This window comes from Leptonychotes weddellii, chromosome 3 (assembly GCF_054177405.1).
Source record: "Leptonychotes weddellii isolate Sample4059 chromosome 3, ASM5417740v2, whole genome shotgun sequence".
In the NCBI taxonomy this organism is placed as follows: domain Eukaryota; kingdom Metazoa; phylum Chordata; class Mammalia; order Carnivora; family Phocidae; genus Leptonychotes; species Leptonychotes weddellii.
This window is the reverse complement of record NC_138371.1, coordinates 139306505-139330757: the sequence shown is the minus strand read 5'-3', so window position 1 is coordinate 139330757 and position 24253 is coordinate 139306505. Positions and strand designations below refer to the sequence as shown.

The following is a 24253-nucleotide window of genomic DNA, read 5'->3' as shown; positions in this document are numbered from 1 at the left end:
GTTTTTTTTTAATTTTTATTTTTTTTAAAGATTTTATTTATTTATTTGAGAAAGAATGAGAGCACAAGAGGGAAGAGGGTCAGAGGAAGAAGCAGACTCCCTGCTAAGCAGGAAGCCCGATGCGGGACTCGATCCAGGGACTCCATCCAGGGACTCCAGGACCATGACCTGAGCTGAAGGCAGTCGCTTAACCAACTGAGCCACCCAGGCGCCCCTAAAAAGTGTTTTTTTTTTTCCTTCTTATCAATTCCTGACAACCTGGAAGCATTGTTATTTCCCAAAAAGAAAAAAAAAAGAAAAAATTTCCGTATTCAATGTCATGTTCCAAAATAAAAACTTACCAAAGCATAAAGCAAAGTGTATTTTCTCACAGTGCAGCTCAAACATATAAGGAAACCGGTGTAATATAGTTTAATATAGTTTTTTTTTTTTTTTTTTCCTTTAATGCAGTCTTAGTTCTGAGGCCCTGACTAGAGTTCCCTTTCTTGAGTAAGGCCAAACCACACACTACTTCCCTTCTAGAGCTCCCACACTCCTAGGTTATTATGTACCCTCCCTAATTGCCCCAGGTGTCAGGTACCAGGTAACTTGGGACACCCCCTCTGCCCTAGAATTTCAGAAATTATTCAAATTAGTCAATCCACGGAGAGACCAGGAAACCAACTCACCCCCCACCCCATTTGCCAAGCATAAACTGCCCCCTGCAATCCCAGTTTCTTTTTAGCCTATTCCTTGTTGCAGTTCTCTGTGGGGTGGACTTTTTTTCTTCAGGGCTGTAAGTAACAAACACTTTCATCCCAGTGTGGTGTTCCACCTTGTGGTGGATCCTTAAATCTTATACAGCAATCAGGTACCTGAAAGACTTACCTAAGAATCTACAAAATGTCTCTACATTTACTTACACATTTTACCAAAAGCCTTCAAATTTATTTTTAAGAATAAATCATAAGTACAATTCTCAAAGAGCGATTAATATTACTTAATGGAAAGAAACTCATTTTTTTACGAGTCAAAGATTTTGTATAGTACACATACATTTTGACTGTGAATGTCGTCAATTGCCAATTATCTGTAAGAGGAACTTTCAGAAAAAGGTAGAAATGACATAACAGGGAACAAAGTCCCTCTTTTACCTTGTAAAGAGACAAGCATTCCTAAATCAGTTAACTGGTAATGACACCTATTCATTCCAAAGGACACCTTTTTCTTCCTTCTTTGTTCACTGATAACCTGAAAACTCTATGAGGACAGCGTTGACATTGATTTTGTTCACTGCTGTATTCTTGGTGCCTGTCACAGTGTCAGCATATAGTACATGCTCAGTAAATATTTAATATTTATGGAATAAATAAATCTTACCAGTTCTGAAAAATATATATATATACACTGTTAAAATATGTCACTCATTGCTAAAGACTAAGGGTCCACATATACTCACACACTCACACTTTCTCAATCTCTGGATAATATTCTTAATTTAATGAGAGGGCAGTGAATGTTCGATAAAGCTATTTTAAATAATCTTGCATTTTCTCCCCTTTTTATGTACTCAATAAAAACCTGATTCTATTGATATTTCTGTGGTAGCTGATTATTTGTTTTCCTTTGGAGGTATCAACAACAACAACAAACACTTAATGGTTCTAGAAAGGTAAAAAAGAAAGGTTGCTGCCTAGGCCTCAAGCTAGGTTACACATCAAATCGGTGATTACCTCATCTCCATTGATGTCTTGAAAGGAGTGAATATATTTAACAGAGAAGTTAAATAATTCATTTATTATCTGTCACAAAGTATTGCTAGGCAAAGAGATGTGTTGTTGAGGAAACTTGGTGTGATGTTTCTGAAAGCAGCATCTTCTATTATAATTAAGGTCTGCCTTTAAGCAGAGGATATTTTTAATTATTTCTCAGAACATTTTCAACCTCATAAAATTTTAATTAACAATTAACATTGTTCATAGATCATCACTATTGCTTAGCACTATGAGAGATCAGAAGACTTGAGAAGTCATTTTTTTTCCATTAATGGATTTTAAATCTGGTTGGGATAAAACAAAAATAAAATGATCCTCATGAATGTACAGAACCCCCCCCCCAAAAAAAAAGATGAAAGTATCATTAAGGCAAGAGTTGAGGGAGCTCAGTTAGGAAATTTGTCATTCATCAGTAAGCATATAGTACATGCTCAGTAAATATTTAATATTTATGGAATAAATAAATATTACCAGTTCTGAAAAAAAATATATACACTATTTGTTAAAATGTGTCACTCATTGCTGAAGACTAAAGGTCCACATATACTCACACACTCACACTTTCTCAATCTCTGGATAATATTCTTAATTTAATGTGGCAATGGAATGGAAATGTGGATCTGTGGAAATGGAAATGGAAATGTGGATCTGTGGAAATCTTCAAGGTGCATACGAGCTATGAATTGGTGTAGTTATGGAAGTTAGCCGTGGTACTTGGAAAGCAAGCTGACCTTGAAAGAGTAAGTAATTAAATGAAAGCAGAAGAGGCAAAAGCATCTTCTAAACCTGTGATCTCAATGTAAGGAGCATGGATTGGTTGAAGCAAAATGCGTTAGCTTTGTGGATACAGAGTCATCGAGCACACCACCATGAACCTAAAAGGGAGAAATTAGTTTGAACTTTTGAAGCATGGGCAGAATTTGGAGGGCAAAGAAAGGCTCATAGAGAAGTTTAAGTTAAATATACTAGGAAGTTAGTAATCACTGGAGGTTTGTGAGAGAAATAGTTCTGAGTAACAAACATGTGTTTAAACAAAATAAAACTGTTCGTTTTTGAGGGGATGGGAATACAGGTCAGATGAGAAGGAATTTTAAAGTTTTTCTAAAGAGAAGATTTTAGATTTTTAAAAATGACTAAAATTTGAGTTTGTAGGGAACAGTAAATTTTAGCCACGTTGTTTTCACAACTGGTGTCTGTTGCAATGTTGCTTGTGTTTTGGGGTCTCAGCTTTTGGCCATCAACTTTTACCTATTTTGGCAAGCGTTTTTATATGCAAGGAATAACTGGAATATTAATAATGTTAATATTAAAAAACCCCAATTATTGGGCACTTAAAAATGTGAGTAGTGCTAACTTGGGTTTTAGCAAAGATACACATTCCAGTTGTTTAGTGTTTTAATCGACACTGTGGCAAACATACTGATGTTTTCATTTTCTTCTACGTTTTTATTCTGATGACTCTCTATTTTGAAAATGCTTTATACCTCAGCCATTCTTGCCTATCCACGTAACCTCATTCGTAAAATCAATTCCTAATTTCCAGTCTATCACTTATCACTTGACTGTTTAATCAAGGGGAAAAGAACGAAACAAAACAATTTTTCCTAAATCATTTGGCTGTTGTTTTTCAGTAGAAGGTTAATTTCTCTTTATCTAATCAGAAAAGAGTTTACTTTTGAAATCTTGGTTAAAATATATGTTCTAGATTTCCTGCTAGTAAAAACAAACAAAAAAACACAAACTAGTAAATAAATATCTATGATGACTTTTTTCCCCCTGAATATTAGACTTCATGTGATCCAATTTGCAACTTAGCTAAGACTTCCACTCTAGTGAAATCTGGGTTATTTAATACACTTAGAATTATAGAAAATGGTTTATGCTTGGAAGGAACCAAATGCTGTCTTTGGATGCAAATGACTTTTTATTTACTTGGATTTCAGAATGTTTTCAGCAGACCAGGTGTTCCTTTAGTAATATGCACATTAATCAAAATATTCTTTAAGTTATTTTTGATTTTTTAAAATGTTGTGCAATTATTTTCATGTGATTTCATATAAAATTAACATGTGTTTATATGGAAAAATGACATTTTATGTAACCATTTAGAGTACTTATTTTTAATATTATATTTCAAGTACTAGTTTTGCATTTTGTTTTTATGGAGTTGTACATTTACACATTTTTCAACATCACACATACAATTTTTCTGTTTTTCATGATTTCTCATAAATAAGAGCTTTTTGTTGAGGATTAGAAGATAAATCAGTAACAATACATATGCTATAGAAAGAGTTGATCAGAAATGATATATCTGTTTACTCACGTCTGTTTCTAGGTGTAAATGAAAGCCTAAAGAAAGAGATAATTCTTACTTCCACAACAAGGAATTTGATTCTTTCTGTTATTCTTGAAAGAATTTGAATTCTTTGAATTGCTTAACTTACACTTTTCATGAGAAAATGAGGTCACCGATGCACTTTTTCTCTAAGGAGACAATTTTACATTAAAATTCTAACCACTTTCTTTTCTTATTCTCTCTGTCTCTTGCCCTCTGTAGATGGGCCTTTGGGTCCCCGAGGATTAGCTGAAGCTACAGAGATGTGCACTCAAGAGTGCTTGGTTTTGGGTCACTCTGATAATTGCTGGATGCCTCCTGGCTTGGGTCCATATCAACACCCTAAATCTCCTCTCTCAACCTTTGCACCCCAGAAAGAATGGGTCAAGAAGGACAAGCTTGTGAATGGGCACACCCTTACCAGAGCCTGGAAAGAAGATAGCAACAGGAACCAGTTCAATGACCGTAAGCAGTATGGCTCCAATGAAGGCCATTTCAACAATGGCAGCCACATGACAGACATTCCTCTGGCAAATCTGAAGTCTTATAAGCAAGCAGGAGGTACTATTGAGAGTCCGAAGGAGCACCAACTCTAAAAAAAAAAATAAAATAAAATAAAAAAAAAAGGCTATATGGGACCTAATAACTTTAATCTAAATAGACATGCTAATACCGTGTGTGTCAGAGCTTTATGTATTCAATAGATCTCTACAACTATGCCCCTTTATAGCAGGGATATCCATAACTTTGTGTTAGCACCATGGAGGATACAATATTTTACAATATAAAAGAGAAGATAGTTCTACTAGCCATGTGATCTTGTTTACTAGAATTGATTAAACTCTCCGGAGATCACTCCATTGTGCAAATATCCTTTTTGTTTTTTGTTTTTTGTTTTTTAATTGAATTTTACTTTTGACCCTGGACTGCTGCTATGAATAATAGAATATGCATTTGGAGAGTAAGAAAGTTCCATGGATTAGAGTGACTGACAAACATATCCAGTTAGAAATTTGTGCCCTTTTTGTCATTGATTTGTGCTGGGACTGCTATACTTGACATTATCCTTCAAGCGAAACTTAAAAAGATAAGCATTAAACCTATCGTGCTGTTAACAACGTTAGTGGATACTTGTAAGTCAATCAGTGTTAAAGTATTTGTAAATAGAAGCAAGTTATTATTAACAACTTTTGTGTACTTACAACGTTCACCTAAAAAAATGTTGTAGCATAATTCTGTGTTTTATGGTTGCTTCTTTCCTTCTTCTTAATTTGCCTCTTTGTCGTTATTTTTGTTGTTTCTCTTAGTGAGGTGTTTCTGCGTTACTAGTCTCTCTTGACACACGTTGTTCAAAGGATCTCAAACACTTGTGTTTAAAAAAAAGGTTCTGGAATCTTGCTTCTTTTGTGACAGCTTACGATGCTAGGATTCTGTAAAAAAATAAAGATGAAACGAAAACTTTATATAAAAACAGGACTTCTGCAAAAGCTTGGAAATTCAGAACCTATTTTCTTGACATCCTTGTTTTCAAAGTAGGCGAAAGCAAAACCACTTAATTAGTAGCATTAAGTGAGAGAGTAATAGGAAAGTGTTATCCTTCAGAAAGTAATATAATATCCTGTACTTGTCACTCATACAAAACTCATGTATCAAAATTAGCATATATTGAAGAAAAATTACTATTCAAAAATAGTTTCAACTGGGCAAATGTGTGTCTGCAACTGTGTTGAAATGGCAGAGTTTGTGTTGATCCTCATATAAGATAATGTTGTTGTAACACAAGTGTTAGACCATAGCCACAAAATATTTTAATGTGTTGTGCCTTCATGATGTAACAGAACATTCTCCAGGTAGGGTAGTTGGGGGAAATAAAGGGATAAATCTCTAATTATTGCTGTTTAACTGTTTGTTATCATAGTCGGTCAATGCCTGGCAGGTACCAGCATCTTGTCGCTTAGGTCAAACCAACAGAGTGACAACTAATGTTAATAAGATCTCGGTTGCACGTGCAAACAAATCCAAATTCGAACATTCTTAGGAGGTTTTTGTTAAGGCATGACAGATGATTTAAACAAATAAATAGCATGCAACAAAATGTCTTTATTGAAAGAAGTGAAAGTTATCATAATGCCATGGTTCAACATCAGTTTAAAAGTAAAAAAAAAAAACAAAATAAAAAATAAAAAAAAAGGGTTTGCTAATCTGATAGTTAATTTGTTCTTACCAAAAATAAAATTACTTTGTAAATAGCAATTCACATTTTTCCACAGTATAATAGAAAATAATGGGTAGGGGTGCATTGCTTATTGCAGTACATTTTTGTCAGTTTGTGAGGGGTGTTTGATGACTTTGACAGAATAAATATCTAAACAATTATCCTTGTTACTGCTTTGCCAGTTCTACGTTATTTACAATTATTCAGCTCTTGCAATAAATGTTCTGAATTCCTGATTGTAGTGTGTTAATTCTTGGTCAACATCCAAAGTGATGATTTCTACTCTAATTGTTGGATAAACATATGTTGATAAAACAGCTCTTAATTAGAAATCAAGGCACACTCATTAGGGGTTTACTACCTGTATTCTGAAAATACAGTTTCAAGTTTTAGTTAAACTCCCTTAATGGTCTGCGAAATCATTTTCTAGGGAAAGTCGTGGAGAAAGTTGGTGCACTTTCTAGTCACAATGCATGCAAGTTTCAGCCAAGTGAAATTCCAAGTCAGGAAACTGGCAGGGAGCACTAGTTGGTGAGGTTACCTTCTTGACTCTCAGTCTCTTTGGCAAGATTGCATGAAACAAGCTCATATATATATATATATATATATATATGTATATATATATATATATATATATATATTTAATGTTTTATTTATTTATTCATGAGAGTCAGAGAGAGAGAGAGAAAGAGAGAGGCAGAGGCAGAGGGAGAAGCAGGCTCCCCGCCTAGCAGGGAGCCCGATGCAGGACTTGATCCCAGCACCCTGGGATCATGACCTGAGCCGAAGGCAACCGCTTAACCATCTGAGCCACCCAGGTGCCCCAAGCTCTCATATATTTTATTGTTGGCCAAGGCAAAAGAGGACTATTCTGGGATTAAGGCCTTGGAACAAGGGCGAAAACCTCATCTATATTTCAGATTAGTAAAATAGGTGCAGAGAGCTGTCAAGGATCATAAGACATGCTCACACATAGCCATGTGTTTATATTCTCCAGAGAGCACCTGGATCCATTTTCACTCATGTTAGGGTCTTAGGGTAGGTAAGAAGGCCTGACTCTTCCTCTAGAGCTTTCTGAAGCCCTGGAAAGTAAGACTCAGGAGTTAGAGACATGGAGATAAAGATATTTGCTTGCACCGTGGCTGGGTTTGAAACCATAACTCTTCACCTCTGAATAAGCCCGACTTACCCATTACTCTGAGGCACACCCACAGCAGCACTGTCCTCTCTTCACAAGGGCGCAGCCTGCCCCAGGACACAGAGAATGAATGAATCCTGAAGACAGCCTACTCTGGAAAGGGTAAAAGAAAATAAAATTCATGCCTGTGCAGTCTTTCTTCATGTTTTACCAATCAGATAAGTCATTCCCCTCTGCCTTTTAGAGTGAAGGGTGAGAGAAATTAAAACCATTTCTCTTATATTTTTCCTTCCCATAAAGAGTGGAACTGTACTCAAATTAAAAAATAAATAAATAAAAACAGGGGAAAAAAAGAGAACAAACCAGAAGTTTGGGAAAGAAGCTCCCCATCCCTACCATACCATATTTCTTTGACTAAATACAACAATATAAAAATATCTACTCTTTTTTTCTTTTCTTTTTTTTTTTTGCAATATCTACTCTTTTCTAGGCATTCAGTTATATGCTCTGTGCAATTTTAGTGTTGATAATATCACAAACCAAAATGAAGAACTTATCAAGTAAATAAAATAGTACATTCATAATGACTATTCCTTCAGTATTATCCACATTGTTTAATTGTGTAGACGTTGAATATTATGAATCATTATTTACCTGGAAATTAAAGCCATTAACATTTCCTAGAAAGCACACCTATAAGAACGGTATAAAGATAATGACTTCTGGAGTGATTAGCAAACGTTATGATGCTATATATTAACATTTTCAAGGCAGATATAGAAATAAACTTTATAAAGCTGAATATGACCTATTTGAGCATTTCTACACATACTGTGACATAAAATATATATTTAAGTAATGGTCATTCATTAATAGACAACTGAGTAGTCCTTTTGCTGCACTATTCAGCAGATTTCATTTGGCATAAAGTGATGTTCCCTCCCCCCATCATTCCTTAGCTAGTCTAGAAATGCAGCTGAGGCCCCAAAGCCCTTCTAGTATTTATTAAACTCTTCTTGGCTAGAAGCCAAGAATGGCTAATTATTATTAGTGAGGAGTTTTGGCAGCCAGGGATGAAAGGGATGCCTTGTCGGTTTCAATTCTAATGTGGATGCCAGGGTGTTGCTTTGTAAGAGGGCAAACCAAACTATGAGAAGGAGGAGTGGTGTTGCCAGTTTAAAAATGCTTCATTGTTCTGCTTTGTTTTAAACAGAGCTGATCTTCTCTCCCTAAAGGAAGCTCCTTCATTGGTTCTTTTGGGCGAGATTGCTTTCAGGTTCTCCCAGTGTTCTTAAAGGCACAGAGATCACATAATGAATTCTCTATATACTGCTCCTTCCTGTTCACAGCTACTGATCTAAATTTTACTAGATATCAATCAGGCTTTTCACTGTTGAGAAAAAATAAAATTGTCCTCTTAGGATTGAAATATCTTTGTAAGATAAATACCATTAAAACATGACTATCATAATAATATTGCATCACACTGAGTTCACTCAAAGTATAAATTAAGGGGTATCCCTAAAATATGAATTTGCTGTTATCTTGTTGCTACCATTGTCTGTTTTAAAACATTAAATAAGGACTATATTTTCCACTTCTATAAATGCATCTTATTTTCTTATGTCTTAAAATTCTTAGTGTCCCACACATGGAAATGAGTTCTGTCCATGTTTTTGTTATCCTAAGTATTTTACTTTTCTTGACGCTTTATAGTAAAAATCTCTTTTGAAATAGTCTTTCATTTTTTATCCTCAGATTTTTTTCTTTAAAGTCCTATTGTATTATTAACATATATACAACACAATTATTATTGGACTTATTCAATGCCAGATATTATAGAATTTGTGTATTTGCAAATAAGTTCAACTACGGTGATTTTTAAATAATATCACAGTACCACTTAAATTCAAACCCTGTCTTTCCTGGATTTTTGTTGTTCTTTTTAAAATATTTTTATTGAGCTATAACAGACATATAATATTACATTAGTTTCAGGTATATAACATGATTCACTATCTGTATGTATTGCGAAATGACCACCATAACAAATCTAGTTAACATTCCTCACCGCCCATAGTTGTAATTTTTTTCTTGTGACAAGAACTTTTAAGATTTTCTCTCTTAGCAACTTTCAATTATACAATACATTATTATTAACTATAGTCACCATGCTGTACATTATCTTTGTGGTTCTTCTAACAAGAGTTTATTATTTCACTTCCAAATTCATCATTAGTTATGGCATCATTGACATCATCCTGAATAATGATCCTCAGTTAAAATAAGAAAAATCTTCACCTTGGAACTCTAACACAATTAAGGTGTACTGTGATACAGTATTAGGTGATTCTAAGTGAAGTTATAGCGTTTTTATATTTCATGACATCAAATCTATTTTAACAGACTGTTCACATAAGCAGTTGTGGTCCATATTATTTTGTAGATGAAGTGTTTTTGCTTTGTTGAAGAAAAAAATCATGAAAAGATTTAAGGTACCATATATTCATTCACCATTAAATCCATACATGGCAAATATACTTCAATGTCAATATAACAACTTGGCCTCAGTGGCAGGGCTTTAAACCTCTTACTGATAGACACATAATGGAACACTCCTCCTCCTGGAGACATTTCCTTCTCCTGGTTTCCTAGATACCACAACCTCTTGACTCCCTCTTACCTCACTGGCCATATCTTTTCAGATCTTTTATTTTTTTTCATCATAGGTGTTTTGACAACTGTAAGTTTCCTACTGCCTTTGCTTCATCCCATCAGTTTGGTATGTTGTATTTCATTTTTATTCAACCATAAGTATTTTCTAGTTTCCCTGGTGATTTCTTCTTTGACACATTGGTTGTTTAATAGTGTGTTGTTTAATGTCCACATATTTGTGAGTTTCCCAGTTGTCCTTCTATTATTGATTCCCAGCCTCATCCCAGTGTAGTCAGAAAAGATCGTTTTATAATTTCAAACTTCTAAAATTTATTGAGACTTCTTTTGTGGCTTAACCTATCTGACCATCCCATTTTAAAATTGAAATGCCTCCCTGGGCATTCCTAGTCCTATTTACAACCTGCTCTACTTCCCCCCACCCATGACACTGAGCACCTTCTCACTATAAGCTATAATTTACTTATTTTCAATGCTTATTGCTCATTGTCTGTCGCCCCTCACTAGAAGATAAACTCCACAAATATTTTGGGTAAATATTTTGAACTCTTGTTCACTGATGTATCCACAGCTCTTAGAATGGTGCCTGGCACCAGGTAGATGCTCAACATATATTTGATGGGTGAATGAATGAATGAATGGATGAACTATCACCCCATCTCTCAGCTTTTCCATTTCTATAGGTTTTCTACATGCAATAGGGAGAAATTGATCTTACTTGATCAACATCCCAGCTTTCACGTGGATAACAAGGTCCTTAGTAAATTTAAACTAAGACACTTTAGGGTTACGTGATTAGGAACAACAAAATGCATAATATATAAAAGACTGAAACACTCCATTCTCCACATACTTCCTCTTCTATTCCTTTCAATCTACTCATTGAATTTGTCTATTTTTCCTTAAGGGAACTCTAGACTTTGTTTCAGTAAGTTTCAAGTAAAAAAATTATTATATTTCTAGGGATTTGCTGGTTTGGAAGAAACTACTTATAAAGTAAATAATTTCCATTTTACCCGGCAATGTTTCTTCACGGAATCTATTTTTTGTTCTATACTCCTTGAAGTCTGCACACTCCAATGCCTGGTAAATGTGTTTGCTGTTTTTATGTTTTTGTTTCTTCCCTGATGCTTCATGACTTGAGGTTCTAATACAAGCCTCCCTCGCTCTCTAGGGCATTCGCTGTATATGCTACCCCAGTTCTGTCCACCCCCACCAAGAATGTTATCTGTGGCCACCAGCCTTATGGAAAAGGCTAAGATGGTAGCAGCTCTCATTTTTAAACCACATCTTATTTCTACCAGAAACAAGTTTTACATTGCTTTTTCCCCCAAAAAACCCATACATCACAGGAAAATAAAAATAACAGAAGAATTACCCCCAAAAAAACCCCAGAAAATTGAATCAAAGAAAATGTGTGTGTCTATTATATGTATGTGTATATATTCATAAATTTATGTCACCAATTCTGCATACTTTCCAGGAATGGGCCATATATTTGTCTCTGAAGTTATTGGGAGCCAAGGCAAAACAAATGAACAGAAGCACACCACTTACCGGCAAAATAGGTTTTTAAATTTCAGAGGATCATATTCTATCTTTGCAATTTTCTTCCAAGTCTGAAAACAAATGGACGATTAGAAACAATATTTTTAAATAGACACATTTTCAAAGTGGAACAGATTTTAAGAAATAGCTTGTGTAAATTATGAACATCGCTATATAAACTACACAAAATTCTATGTAAATACATTTTTTACTTCACTTGTAATAATATTTTTAACTGTTCAATTGTATATCACCTAAGTAATCTTGCTTGCAAGTTCCACCCTTTGGAAAACATAATAATGGCAACTCTGCTGGTCCCCAGACCACTCATGTCACCAAGTTTCCTGTCACTAATTCTTCTCCCTGCATTATGGGAAGGACTGCTTCCCTCAGGAAAGCCTAGAGTTTCGAAAGGAGGAAATAATTTCCTTGGCTGCCATAGCCAGGAGGACCGTAATCCTCGTAAAACAAAACATATTCGGCTTCAGTAATGTGTTCTCATTCCCCCACCCTTGACTAAAGCATCCCTAATAACATTGTGTTTGGGATCTAACTGAAGGACCACTGCCCTTGGATATGGCAGAGGTTGCAATAGACTTAAAATCCTTACTGCCCACTGCCAATGGGTTAGAAGGCCTTTAGTTGTTTCATAATATGACAGCTGATGTAGAGTCTTTTTTAAAACCAGGGTTTTATTTACCTTTGGTTGGAATTGTTCCAAATAGCAGCGGGGGCTTTAATCAGGGCTCAGAGATCTTCAGAGTAACTGACAAGAGAGGCCTGACACACATCACGAGACAGAGTATGATTTCCTGGGAAATCTATCTGCACAATTGTCGGACCAAAACTCAAATACGTGGGAAACTTATTTGCTGTCCTTTGTTTTTCTGAAGCATGCAAACATCCTTCCATGAGGTTTTGTCTTATTTATCCGTCAGTGATTACAAAGGTGTTTATATAGCACTCACTCTGTCCTCAGCACAGTTCTAAGGATTTACGAGTGTTAACATTTCATTTTCTCATGTACTTTTTTTGTTTTGAAAGATGTATGCTGTTTGTCTCACAGTCTATAGATGAGGCAACGGAGATACAGGGAGTTTAAATGAATCGACGCTAGATCCTAGACCAAGCAAGCAAGCAAGCAGGACTGTCAGTTTGCGGGTCGGACCGCAGAGTCCTGGTGCTTGACCCTTGTTCAATACTCCCTCCTTAGGAAAGATTCAAGCACTCTTTGATTCTGGGACTGAGTGATACATTACCTTTTCTTTTCTTTGTTTTTCTTTCTTTCTTTCTTTCTTTCTTTCTTTCTTTCTTTCTTTCTTTCTTTCTTCTTTCTTTCTTCTTTTTTTTTTAATAACAGTAATAAAATGGTCTATTAACTTGTTCTAAAATAAATATCCCTCTTCCACCTAGAGCTGGGTTTACCCAATGGATGGCATAGGCATATGTTGGCTAAAATATCTTATTTATTAAATGTGTAACAATTGTGCTATTTAGCCTCAGGACAAAATCATGGAGTCTAAAACGGCACACAAGTTTAGAGTGAAGGCAGCCTAAACTGTTCCTGGGAAATCTAGCTAAAGTCCCTGCTGCTGGATAAAAATGTCCACTTCCTTTCACATGCCCTATGTGTATCTGTTCACAGTTCACACCTTTTTAAATGTAGCGCTTGCCTTCTGTTCCCTGAAAAATCAGGTGAAGAACAAAGTGAGCCACATATCAGGCTCCCAATGCCAGTAAATAGGGCATTAAAATGAGACCCAGATCAGTCTGATAATTAAGTTTAGCAAGCTTATTTTCTTCTCGTCACGGAAGTGCACCTCCCATGGACATCAAGGGGAGCTATGTGCGCACATGGAGAAGAGAGTGGACTCCCCTAGCATCATGGAGAAAGCTATACATATGTTAAGCTTCAAAGCATAAATGCCCTCTCTCACTGCATCACCAGTTTTAATCAACTGTTCTTACCTCTACAGTTATTTTCCAAATGGAGATGCACCTCTTAATCTGACAAACAAGAATCCCAGATTACAGATATGAAATAAATTAATTACAATGCCAAGGTCATACCATGTAACAGTACTTCGTCAGTCTTTTCTTCCCCCAGGAAAGGCTGACCATAGATTTTATTTTATTTTTTTTTAAAGATTTAATTTTTTACTTTAGAGAGAGAGAGAGAAAGCATGAGCAGGAGGGACAGAGGGAGAGGGAGAGAGAATCTCAAGTAAATTCCACACTGAGCGCAGAGCCCAACTCAGGGCTCAATCCCACAACCCCGAGATCATGACCTGAGCTGAAACTAAGAGTCAGATGCTCAACTGACTGCGTCACCCAAGCACCCCTAGATTTTAAATATCAGTTCCCTGTAGTTCACAATCTTTGTAACAGTGTATGATAACAAACAACATAAAGTATTAAATATAAATATTCAATTAATAGGAGTTTAATAATATCACATCATCATTCAATAAGCCATTAGCCCATTAAACCATTTGCATAGGATAACTTCATTCCTCTTTTATACTTTGATCTTTAATTATTGCCATGATGTACTTGCTGATGTAAATAATTGAACATCGTGTTCATAAGAAATATCTGCCTCTTTATGCACATACAGTAATCAGTATGAGAAAACCAACAATATGAAACTTCTTGAGAAAGAAAACACATATGAGTGTTTCTTTTAAAAAGGTTAACCTGGGAATTTTTGCATGTTTTATCACTTATAGATAGAGGTATAAAATACATAGTTATACAGATATATAGACTATTGTATATTATTTTTAGCATTTATTACTAATGACATACATGGTTATTTTGTGTGTGTGTTAATTTGGAAATGCTTATACAATTCCAGAATTCTAGGCAAAGAAGTTCATCTAGTACAGATATCAATTTCCCAGTGGGCTGGCATTTAAACTACCTAATGCAAATGAAAAATCACAGAGAAGAGTTTGCTTTGGTTATGCATTCTAGGGGCTCATGAATTAATTTTAACTTACATGGTACAAAATGAACTACTTGACTATTTAGTTCATGGTTGATGCCTTTAGCAATATTTAGTGATAGTGAAGTTCTTTATAATATTTCAGTATTTATTAAAATTAATAATGGAATGAGGATAAAGAGATTTAGCTTATAAATCCTACTTAGGTAGAAAAATTTAAAGGAGATAATGATCCTGAATCTCATCAACTTGAGAAATTTCCATTTTGCCGTATAAAATCTGGCATTTTATATAATTGACACAATTATTTTTTAATGAAGGAAAATTGGGAGAGTAATACTCATTTCATAGGCTTATTGCGAAGATTGAATGGGTTGATTCATCTATGAAGCTTGGAATGGTACCCAGAATATCATAAGTGCTTCATAAATGTATCTGTATTTAATTATTTTTGTTAGTAATGGTAATAGTTTATTCAAAACCTTTTCTAATCACAAAACATTTAAAATATATTAATTCTTCAGAATATTACGAACACCTTTTCCTTTAGTGCTACGCCTACGTCGCCTACATACTAAGAGTTAAACCGAGATTCTCACTAACGAAGTGCCCTCTTTTCTCAGAGAAGCTTTTTGCTTGTCACGTAGTCCAGAGAGCTGAGAGGCAGTTATCCAAGAATTCTCCCCACTTTTTACCAAAACAGGTAGAAACTTAGCTCTATCTCCTTTCTTTTTTTTCCGCTCTTCACTTTTGCTAAAATTCTTCAACTTTTCTGAATCCACATCTTAAGGCTCCTTCAGGCTTATTCTATAGTTATTCTATTGTTATTCTATAGTTTAGTCTGCACAGAATCAAACATTTCCAGAGACCTTTGAAAAAGATAGTGGAGTCTGTTCGGCTACCACAGCCACTTCCATTCAGACTAGTGGGCCCTACTTGCCAAATCTTCCAAACTTTCAAGGGAAGCCTAAATCCATAATGTCATGGGAAGTGTCTCCCTAGAATACATTATGGGCTTAAAAACAAGCAAATCTGGCCCAGGTCAGAAGTTCTTTCTTCCATTTTCTGTAAACTCAACCATTTTTATTTTATTTGCTCATAAGCTTATGCCTTTTCATAAACATTTTCAAATGCTCGAGCCTTTCTAATTTAAAACAAACAAGAAATAACAAAGACATAAGTAGAAAGCCTTCCTTCACTCACTTTATTTATTGTCAGACCTGTTTTTATCCATTTCATGATCTTCTTGAAAAAAAGTCTGTCAAAACACCACCATCATTTTCTGCCTCTAACTACTCCCAACAAGATGTCCCTTGCTAAATTCTCCAAATTATCTTGCCCAAATTTATTCCTGAATCAAAAGGCCTCCACTCAGACTTTACTTCACATGATCTTTTAGCAGCATTTCACATCTTCTTAGAACATTCTACTCCTTCAAGTTTTGAAACAAGGAATTCTGATGGATTTCCTTCTATATCCTCAGAGCATGTCTTTATAGCCCATGCAAAACTCCTTCTTTTTCCAAGTTTTGCCTCTTAGTTTTCCCCAGGGTTCTGTCTTCTCCCACACTGAATAATCTAGGAGCATCTCACTCACGCCAATGGTTCAATTACGAGTGCCGCAAATGTACACATATGTGGTCCAGCTTTTCCTCCTTCACACCAGATCCATGAAAACAACTGGCCAATAAAATATCCCAGCAGTGCCTCAAACTCAATTCCACTCAGTGTTTCCATGCAGCTTCTAGAGAAGTCAGATCTCATGCATCCAGATTATGTCTGAATGTAGAAGTAAAGAAAGAACAAGAGCCTCCGTGTGTCTGGGCACCAGAACTGCTGTGAGCCCTGCCACAGCTGGGAGGACGGTGGTGTGTGAGAACAGCCCCCTTGGGGGAAGGCCAAGATCGCAGATGATGCTAAGACAGGAAGGGTAGTGTGGCAGCCGTCTCCATTAAATCACTGAAAACCATAAAGCCACTAAACTACTACTAAAGCCACCAAAGGCCTCAGAGTTAATTGGAGCTGAGCAAATTTGGGGCATTATTTAAATTGGATCTGATACAGGCACCACGGTGGGGGGTAGTAAGCTCTAACATAGACTTATCTGCGTCTTGACTTGAAGTCCTGAAAATCTATTCGCCACAAGTAGCCAGTTTATTTTGTCTAAAATGAAATCTGATCATACCACTCTGGCTTAAAACTGTTTGGTGTTTCTCTATTACTGTCCGTCCAAAAGTCCATATGTCACAGCCTACAGACTCCAGCACGCTCTGCCCTCTGATGACTAGCCTCTTCACAGTCTACCCCAAAACATGGATCATTCAGTGATCCAGCTTAAATTGAACTCTTTTAAATTCCTTGAAAACACCATACTCTTTTTTGCTTGTGGGCCTTTGTGACTGTTCTTTCCTTTTGTTCTCTTCGCTAGAGTAGCTAACTCCTTCTTACTCTTTAGGTCAGAGCTTAAAAGATGACTTCCTTTAGAAAGGCTTATCTGACTGCTCCCAAGTAACCAGGTGCTATTTAGTGCCCACTCACAGCATTGCCCTGTATTTTAATTATTCATTTACTTGCCAGTATTCTTCATTTGGCTCTACACTCCTTGAGAACAAATACTCCGTCTTTGTTATTCACCATTGTGTTCACTGAGTCTTTGACGCAGGTGGGGGTTCGATAAATGATTGTGGAGTCAATAAATGTTTGTGCAATCAATTCATGACTGTAATATATTTGTAGGGTTCTACCCATGGCAAAGTGTTTTGAGTTCTTGCAAGTGCGTGTTGGTACTACAGAGAACTTGGAAGACGATCCGAGGGATTGTGATAGAGGTATTATAGGTATTATAAAGGTATTAAAGGTATTATTAAACCAACGTAGGGCTGTTCTGCTTTCTCCTCCTCTGATATACTATGTGTTTTAGGTTTTTCCTTTATTTCCTTTTTGCTTTTTTGCTGTGTGAGGAAAAAGTAGACCTACTTTTCTGATAGGCGCTGACTCAGACTTCACCATCTTTGTTGGGGTGTAGGGGACAGGAAAATCACCTGCAGCGATGGTCATTACCCCTTTAGTAGACAAGGGAAACAGATGGGTTTTCGTCTTGCCCAGGTGCCCCACCTGAGCCCTCTTTTAATGTCTTCCTTATCCGAGTATTATCCCATTAAGTTGTAATTGTAAGTTTATTTGCTGCCCGCTCCTCCTAGCTGGGAACTGTTTGAAGACTGACCAGTTACTCCTGTGGAATAAACGTCTCATCCAGGATTTATAAGACGGTAGGCATTTAATGAATTCATAGTATGAAATATGTAATAAAACTCTTCTGCCTCTAGAGGTAGCAAACTAAACTTGCTATAAATATGACAACAGTTTGTCAGAGTTTTCAAAAGTTATACATCAGATGTAGGTTTGATTAAACTTTTAAGCTTTTAAGTGTCATTTCTTCCAACTTAATGTTCTATAACACTTTGTAACATGCTAAGTAGGGTATATTTATGGAGAGGTATTAGGATAATATAAGGTTGGGAAATAAAGATCTATAAACCAAAGCAGAAAATTGAGACCTAAAGTTAAGTCTGTTTCTTGTAAGTGTAATTATTTTACCGGAATTTTTTTTAACATGCTAATAAAGTAGACAATAGACTAGTTCTTAAGTTAAAAAACCTTCTGCTCAAAGTTCTTTTTTGATTTCTCCTTCTTCAACTTTGTATTACAGTATAAATAATTCAAAAACATTTCAAATTTTCAAATTCAAATATGAACTACTCAAGAATTCTGCTGCAATTGCTAAATGGCACTATAAAATAAAATGGTTGGGCTGTGGATACGGAAAAAGCTACGCTCAGATACAGTTGTTCAAAGTTTTATGCATTAAATACTGAATTATGAGTTATCAGTCATTCTTAAAAGGTGCATTTTATTTGAAATACTAAAAGATATTCCATAAGAGACAGTAATTTGCACTTACTCAATTCTCCAGTATATAAAAGCAGTAATGCTTATGCAGTGGAGATAAACGGCTGTTTTAAATTTACCAAGAGTTTCTTCCATTGTGCCAAGTGGAATCTGGATTCTTAAATAATTTGAAGATGATGAAATGGCAAATATGTTATTTATAAGTAGATTCTGAATTTTAGACTGGACATTGGAATTGTGCTTGGGAAACACTCTCCCTGTATTCTGGTCACCTCGGCTTGAGAGCAACAGTGATTCATGCAGATGTGAGCTACAATCTTTAACAGTGATGAAGTCTAAATGAAGACAATTAGATGGAGTTGTTGTGACGTCATTAAGGATTAAGGGCTCACTGAGAGTTGAAGGAGATGAATGCTTGTTCATCCTCTCCCTGTCCACTGCCCCGCACAAACACACACAAAAGAAAGAGAGGCGGTGGGAATTTGACTTCAAACATGAGGACCAAAGCTGACCCTCAGCAAAATGATTCAACAAAACAGAGGGTCCTAGACGTGAAAAGACTGCTAGATGCTAAGGCTACATTATCTGACAGCCATTTTTAAGGTGTTTCTTCCCACATCGTAGTTCTTATTGTTATAATCAAACTTTAGCAAAGTTGTTTGGCATCCTACAAGCTGGTGTGAACTGTGCCGTGCGGGAATGGTGTAGAATCACTCTCTTGTCTCGGAAGTGGCAGCATTTGGAGAAACAATTGGAAGACTAGAGGGAACAAGAAGAATCTTGGATTGACATTGCATGAAGACACGGCAAGAGGAAACCACTATCAATTTGTGGTACTAGAGAAGCATGTCTTGGGAATCCTCGGAAATAATAAGGAGGGCAAATCTATGAAAGACACATATTTTCTGTAACCAAATATTTGGTATTACAGGAAAAGAAACCACTTTGTTTACTGAAACTGCTTTGCTGGGAATGGCCAGTGATCCCTGTAGTGACAGATGAAAAGATTACTCCAGGGGTACCTGGGTGGCTCAATCGGTTAAGCGTCTGCCTTCGGCTTGGGTCATGATCCTGGGGTCCTAGGATCGAGTCCCGCATCGGGCTCCTTGCTCAGGAGGGAGACTACTTCTCCCTCGGCCTGCCACTTCCCTTGCTTGTGCTCTCTCTCTCTCTCTCTGACAAGTAAATAAAAAAATTAAAAAAAAATAAAAAAAGAAAAGGTGACTCCAAACTTTGCTATGAAAGAGAAGAGAAGACAAGGGGGTCAACGCTCAGAGACTAAGATCCTTTGCTCTTCTTGGCTCTCACTTTTATAGGTCCTTCAGGATAATCACAAATCCTTATCATTGGTTCTCAAGCACATGATGTGTGACAAGGGGTCTTACTGGAACTGGGAAAGATATGATATGCTAATCTGTGTGTTCTACCAGTTCTGCTAAACATAGCCTAGGGGACAATGCACACATCCCTTAGATGACAGGGCGGCTGTTTGGGCTGAGAAGGCAACTCCCCAGGGCATTCCAAGGCAGAGTGGTCACACGGGCCCCAACATTCCAAAGGCCCACGCCCTTCTCCGAAACCTTCCCTCGCCCTCAGAGGCTGCCACGTTACATTTTAGCAAATCAGGTGTTATGGCTGATTTCAGGCTGATTTCAGGCTCTACATTAACACATTACTCTTTTCTATGGACATAATCTCCTGCTTCCATACAAAGCCTATTGACCCAACTCGGATCTAAACACAGGCTTAATTGTAAACCAACTGCTTTTTTGATTTAAACAATGCTATTGACAGAATAAAAAAATCTTTTTCTTTTAATCACTTCCATTATGACATAGGTCCTCCCTCCCGCCTCTTTTTTTTTTTTAACGTCATCATTGCAGAAAAATATAAAATTATGGTGAGTTGTCACTGGTGGAATTTTGTACACTGAGAGCAGAATGTGCAGCTGACCCAGGTTTTCCTTGACAATTCAAAAGACCAGGGAGTTAGGGATGTCAGGCTGAGGCTGATCAGTTAAGCCAGGAGCCCTAATGAGGCAAAGCAGAAAAGCAACTCTTGGGACTCGCCCTGGGTCACAGTGAAAGGTAGAGATGGGGTGGGTAGAGGGGCAATGTAAGGCTGCAGCCATTGGAAGGAATGAATGGAAAGGCACTAAAGAAAGCATGAGCTCAGATGCCAGAAAATTCTAAGAAACTACGCTTGGGACCATGACTTGATATAATTCCCACTTACACAACAGACGTAGCTTTTCCCTTTCAGCAAGAAATATTTATCAGAACACTGTTCTTAATGCTTGCTTTACACTTGCTGAGGTGAAAAATCTTTTCCCAACAATTTTAATTGATTAATCACACTTTTCTTGAACTGTAATTTCCACTTTTTTATTAGAAAACATTTTGCTTTTGGTACAACATCCAAATATACAGTCATTGACTTTGGCTTGGGCAATTTATTTTCTTGAGAAAATTCATACTGTATCTTATCTCAGTGATATTGATTATTTTAAAGTTCATTGAAATTAATGTTTCTAGAAACCTATGCCACACCTATTCCTTTTAAATATAATCTTATATTTTATGTGTAACTGTGTATGAAACATTGGAAAGATCGTCTATCATTACTGACCACATTGTGAATTCAAATATCCAAAATATAAAAGAATAGGAGGCAATCAATTCAAGGTTATTTAAACAAAATGTTCAGTAATACAAAGAGTACAGTTGCCTACTTAATCATATTAACAATACAAGCATATGAGTATAATTTTGTATTATAGCAATTCTCAGATTTCACGTCATATTCACTTGAATTAAATTTAAGAAAGTTACCGTACATGAATAAAATATGCTTTGACTTACTGCTTTTAAATATTGACATTTTTTGAATGTTTCCTTAAAAAAAGAAACCAACAAAACTTTCAGTCCATTTTTCTCCTTTGTTCTAAATTATTGTGCTATTTCTATTCGAAGATGTTGCTAAACATAGCAGGTAATTATAAATTTTCAAAATATGCCAACCTTGCTTTTATTTTTTTCTGTGTATGATATGCTTCATAGGTACCTTATGTCCAGTTTTCTAAAGGTTGACTTTTTACCTCTCAACAAACTTAAGTCTTACTGTTCTAGGTTCAAAATATCTTCCTGACAATTCCGAGTATAAAAACTTCTCTTTTGTTAGAGAAATATGTTCTCATAATATTTGTGTTAAATTGACGGCATAGATGTTTTTTTTGTTACTGAGGCTGAACAAAGTCAATAAACTTTGAATTCTTTGCTGCACAATGGGATCAAAACATAATTCTATAATATATTAATTAAATTAAATTGGAGTCCATATAAAATATGGTTCAATAAGAAAGCTTTCTTTGGATGTAGGATATGTATCTAATGTGTTATTTGAGATAGGTTTACATATTTAAATTTTATAATTTTTGGCCCTGGACTAAATTCAATCATAATGAATTTATGTTTTCTTCTTCTGTTTTTCAAGTGATTTAAGAACTGATTAGATTTGAAAAAAAAAGAGAACTGATTAGATTTGATCAATCACTGTGCCTTTAATACATTTTTTTCTCAGATGCTTTAGGATTTTTATACAAAAGTTATTTCCTAACTTCTTCCCTATTGCTATAAACCTGATATTTTGTTTAGCAATAGAAAAGGTCTTTAAAAAAATCTCACTGAAGATAAGATTAGTCTCTGGTATAGGACTGAATATATAACAGATTTCTAGCCAATGACACAGAAAGGAAAGTCTTTGGGAAACCTCTGGGACAATTTTTTGTTGTTTTTTTTTTTTAATAAAAAACATGTCTTGATTGAATGCAGCTGTCTTGTTATGATGAGGAGAAAGCCGGGAGCGAATATGTACTAACGCAGCACTCCCAACCTTGAGATTTCCTAGTAAGTGAACAATCAACACCCTATGGTTTAAGTCACTGTCACATAAGCCTGTGATTAATTATAAAAAGCAACTAACTCTCCGGATGCCTGGGTGGCTCAGTTGGTTATGCGGCCGACACTTGATTTTGGCTCAGGTCATGATCTCAGGGTCCTGGGATCACTCCCCGCCTCAGGCTCAGTGGGGAGCTTGCTTGGGATTCTCTCTCCCTGCTTCCTCTCCCCAGCCCCCCCAAGCTCATGCGTAGGTGCGTGCATTCTCTCTCAAATAAATAAATCTTTTTAAAAAAACAACTTTAGACAAATCCTTTCTTAGATGTAACTTGGATGTAGCTTGATTTCATCTACAAATGTATGTAGCTTCAACTCTGACAGTTTGTACAATTTAAAAAGAAATAAGCGAAACCAGTGGGAGAGAATAAAATAGGGGCTTTTCCAAACCAAAGAGGGAGCTCTGTGGAAAATAAATATGCCATAAGGGTGCAATGGATGTTAGGTGCCTTTATCATTATATCTGATTTTCATACTGTGATAATCCTAGCGCAGGACAACTTCATCAGCTGTTCAGTGAGAAGTTGGAAAGTCAGTATGATTGGCTGAAAGAAGATGGAATGAAAGCTAAGACACCAGAAATATGGTACCGGTTCTAATCTGCCTTTTTAAGAGTAACTAACGGCCTTTAAGCAGCCTTACAAATACAAAACAATTAATCTCTATTAGCAAACACACAAGACATATTCTCAAAGTATATTAAAATAAACTTTATATTCATGGCACCTGGATGGCTCAAGTCTGTTAAGTGTCCCATTCCTGATTTCAGCTCGGGTCTTGATCTCAGGATTGTGAGTTCAAGACCTGCATTGGGCTCCCCACTGGGCATGGAGCCTACTTAAAATAAATAAATAAATAAATAAATAAATAAATAAATAAATAAATAAATAAATATTATATCGAAATTAGCAATCCTTGTTCAGATGAATTATAGTTATTAAATCTACATATAGTCAGGATCAACACTGTGAAAGCCATTCTTTGCTTTTCAATTGGGGCCTAATTAAATTTTTTTTTTTGGATTTTTTTTTTTTTTAAGATTTTATTTATTTATTTGAAAGAGAGAGAATGAGAGACAGAGACCATGAGAGGGAGGAAGGTCAGAGGGAGAAGCAGACCCCCTGCTGAGCAGGGAGCCCAATGCGGGACTCGATTCCGGGACTCCAGGATCATGACCTGAGCCGAAGGCAGTCGCTTAACCAACTGAGCCACCCAGGTGCCCAATTGGGGCCTAATTAAATTTTAGGTCATTGGAGTATGGCAGAGCAGAAACCGATATATAAAGAGTAAAAGCTGAGCAGAAAACCCATATACAAGTAGTAAAATAGCAAAATCATAGTTAACTTTATCAAGCCAGAACCTTTGTAAAAATAACAACAAATAAGCAATGATTCAGAATGTCCATTGCCCTCCTTGCTGTGATAACCCTGTGACCAAGTGGGTGATACTAGAACTTGAAGACAATGTGTTTGTTTCATAAACTTTTTTTCTTTTAATCTCTGTAATCTTTTTTTTTTTTAAGATTTTATTTATTTATTTGAGAGAGAGAATGAGATAGAGCATGAGAGGGGGGAGGGTCAGAGGGAGAAGCAGACTCCCTGCCGAGCAGGGAGCCCGATGCGGGACTCGATCCCGGGACTCCAGGATCATGACCTGAGCCGAAGGCAGTCGCTTAACCAACTGAGCCACCCAGGCGCCCTTAATCTCTGTAATCTTTTTAAAGCAATATTTTGTGGCACAGCTTATACAATCACAGATCTATAAGTATTTCACCTAGAT

At 36.2% G+C, this 24253-nt stretch overlaps 1 protein-coding gene across 2 annotated transcripts in view; it reads left to right on the top strand.

Moving 5' to 3' along the window:
- Positions 1-6543, top strand: part of PCDH9 (protocadherin 9) — an 859360-nt gene extending 852817 nt beyond the window's left edge. For both annotated transcript variants that reach the window (XM_006727402.3, XM_006727403.3), the window contains one exon: positions 4315-6543. In XM_006727402.3, coding sequence (XP_006727465.1) covers positions 4315-4688 — 374 coding nt within the window. In that variant the 3' untranslated portion in view covers positions 4689-6543. The remainder of the gene's footprint in view (positions 1-4314) is intronic.
- The last annotated feature ends 17710 nt before the right edge of the window (positions 6544-24253 follow it).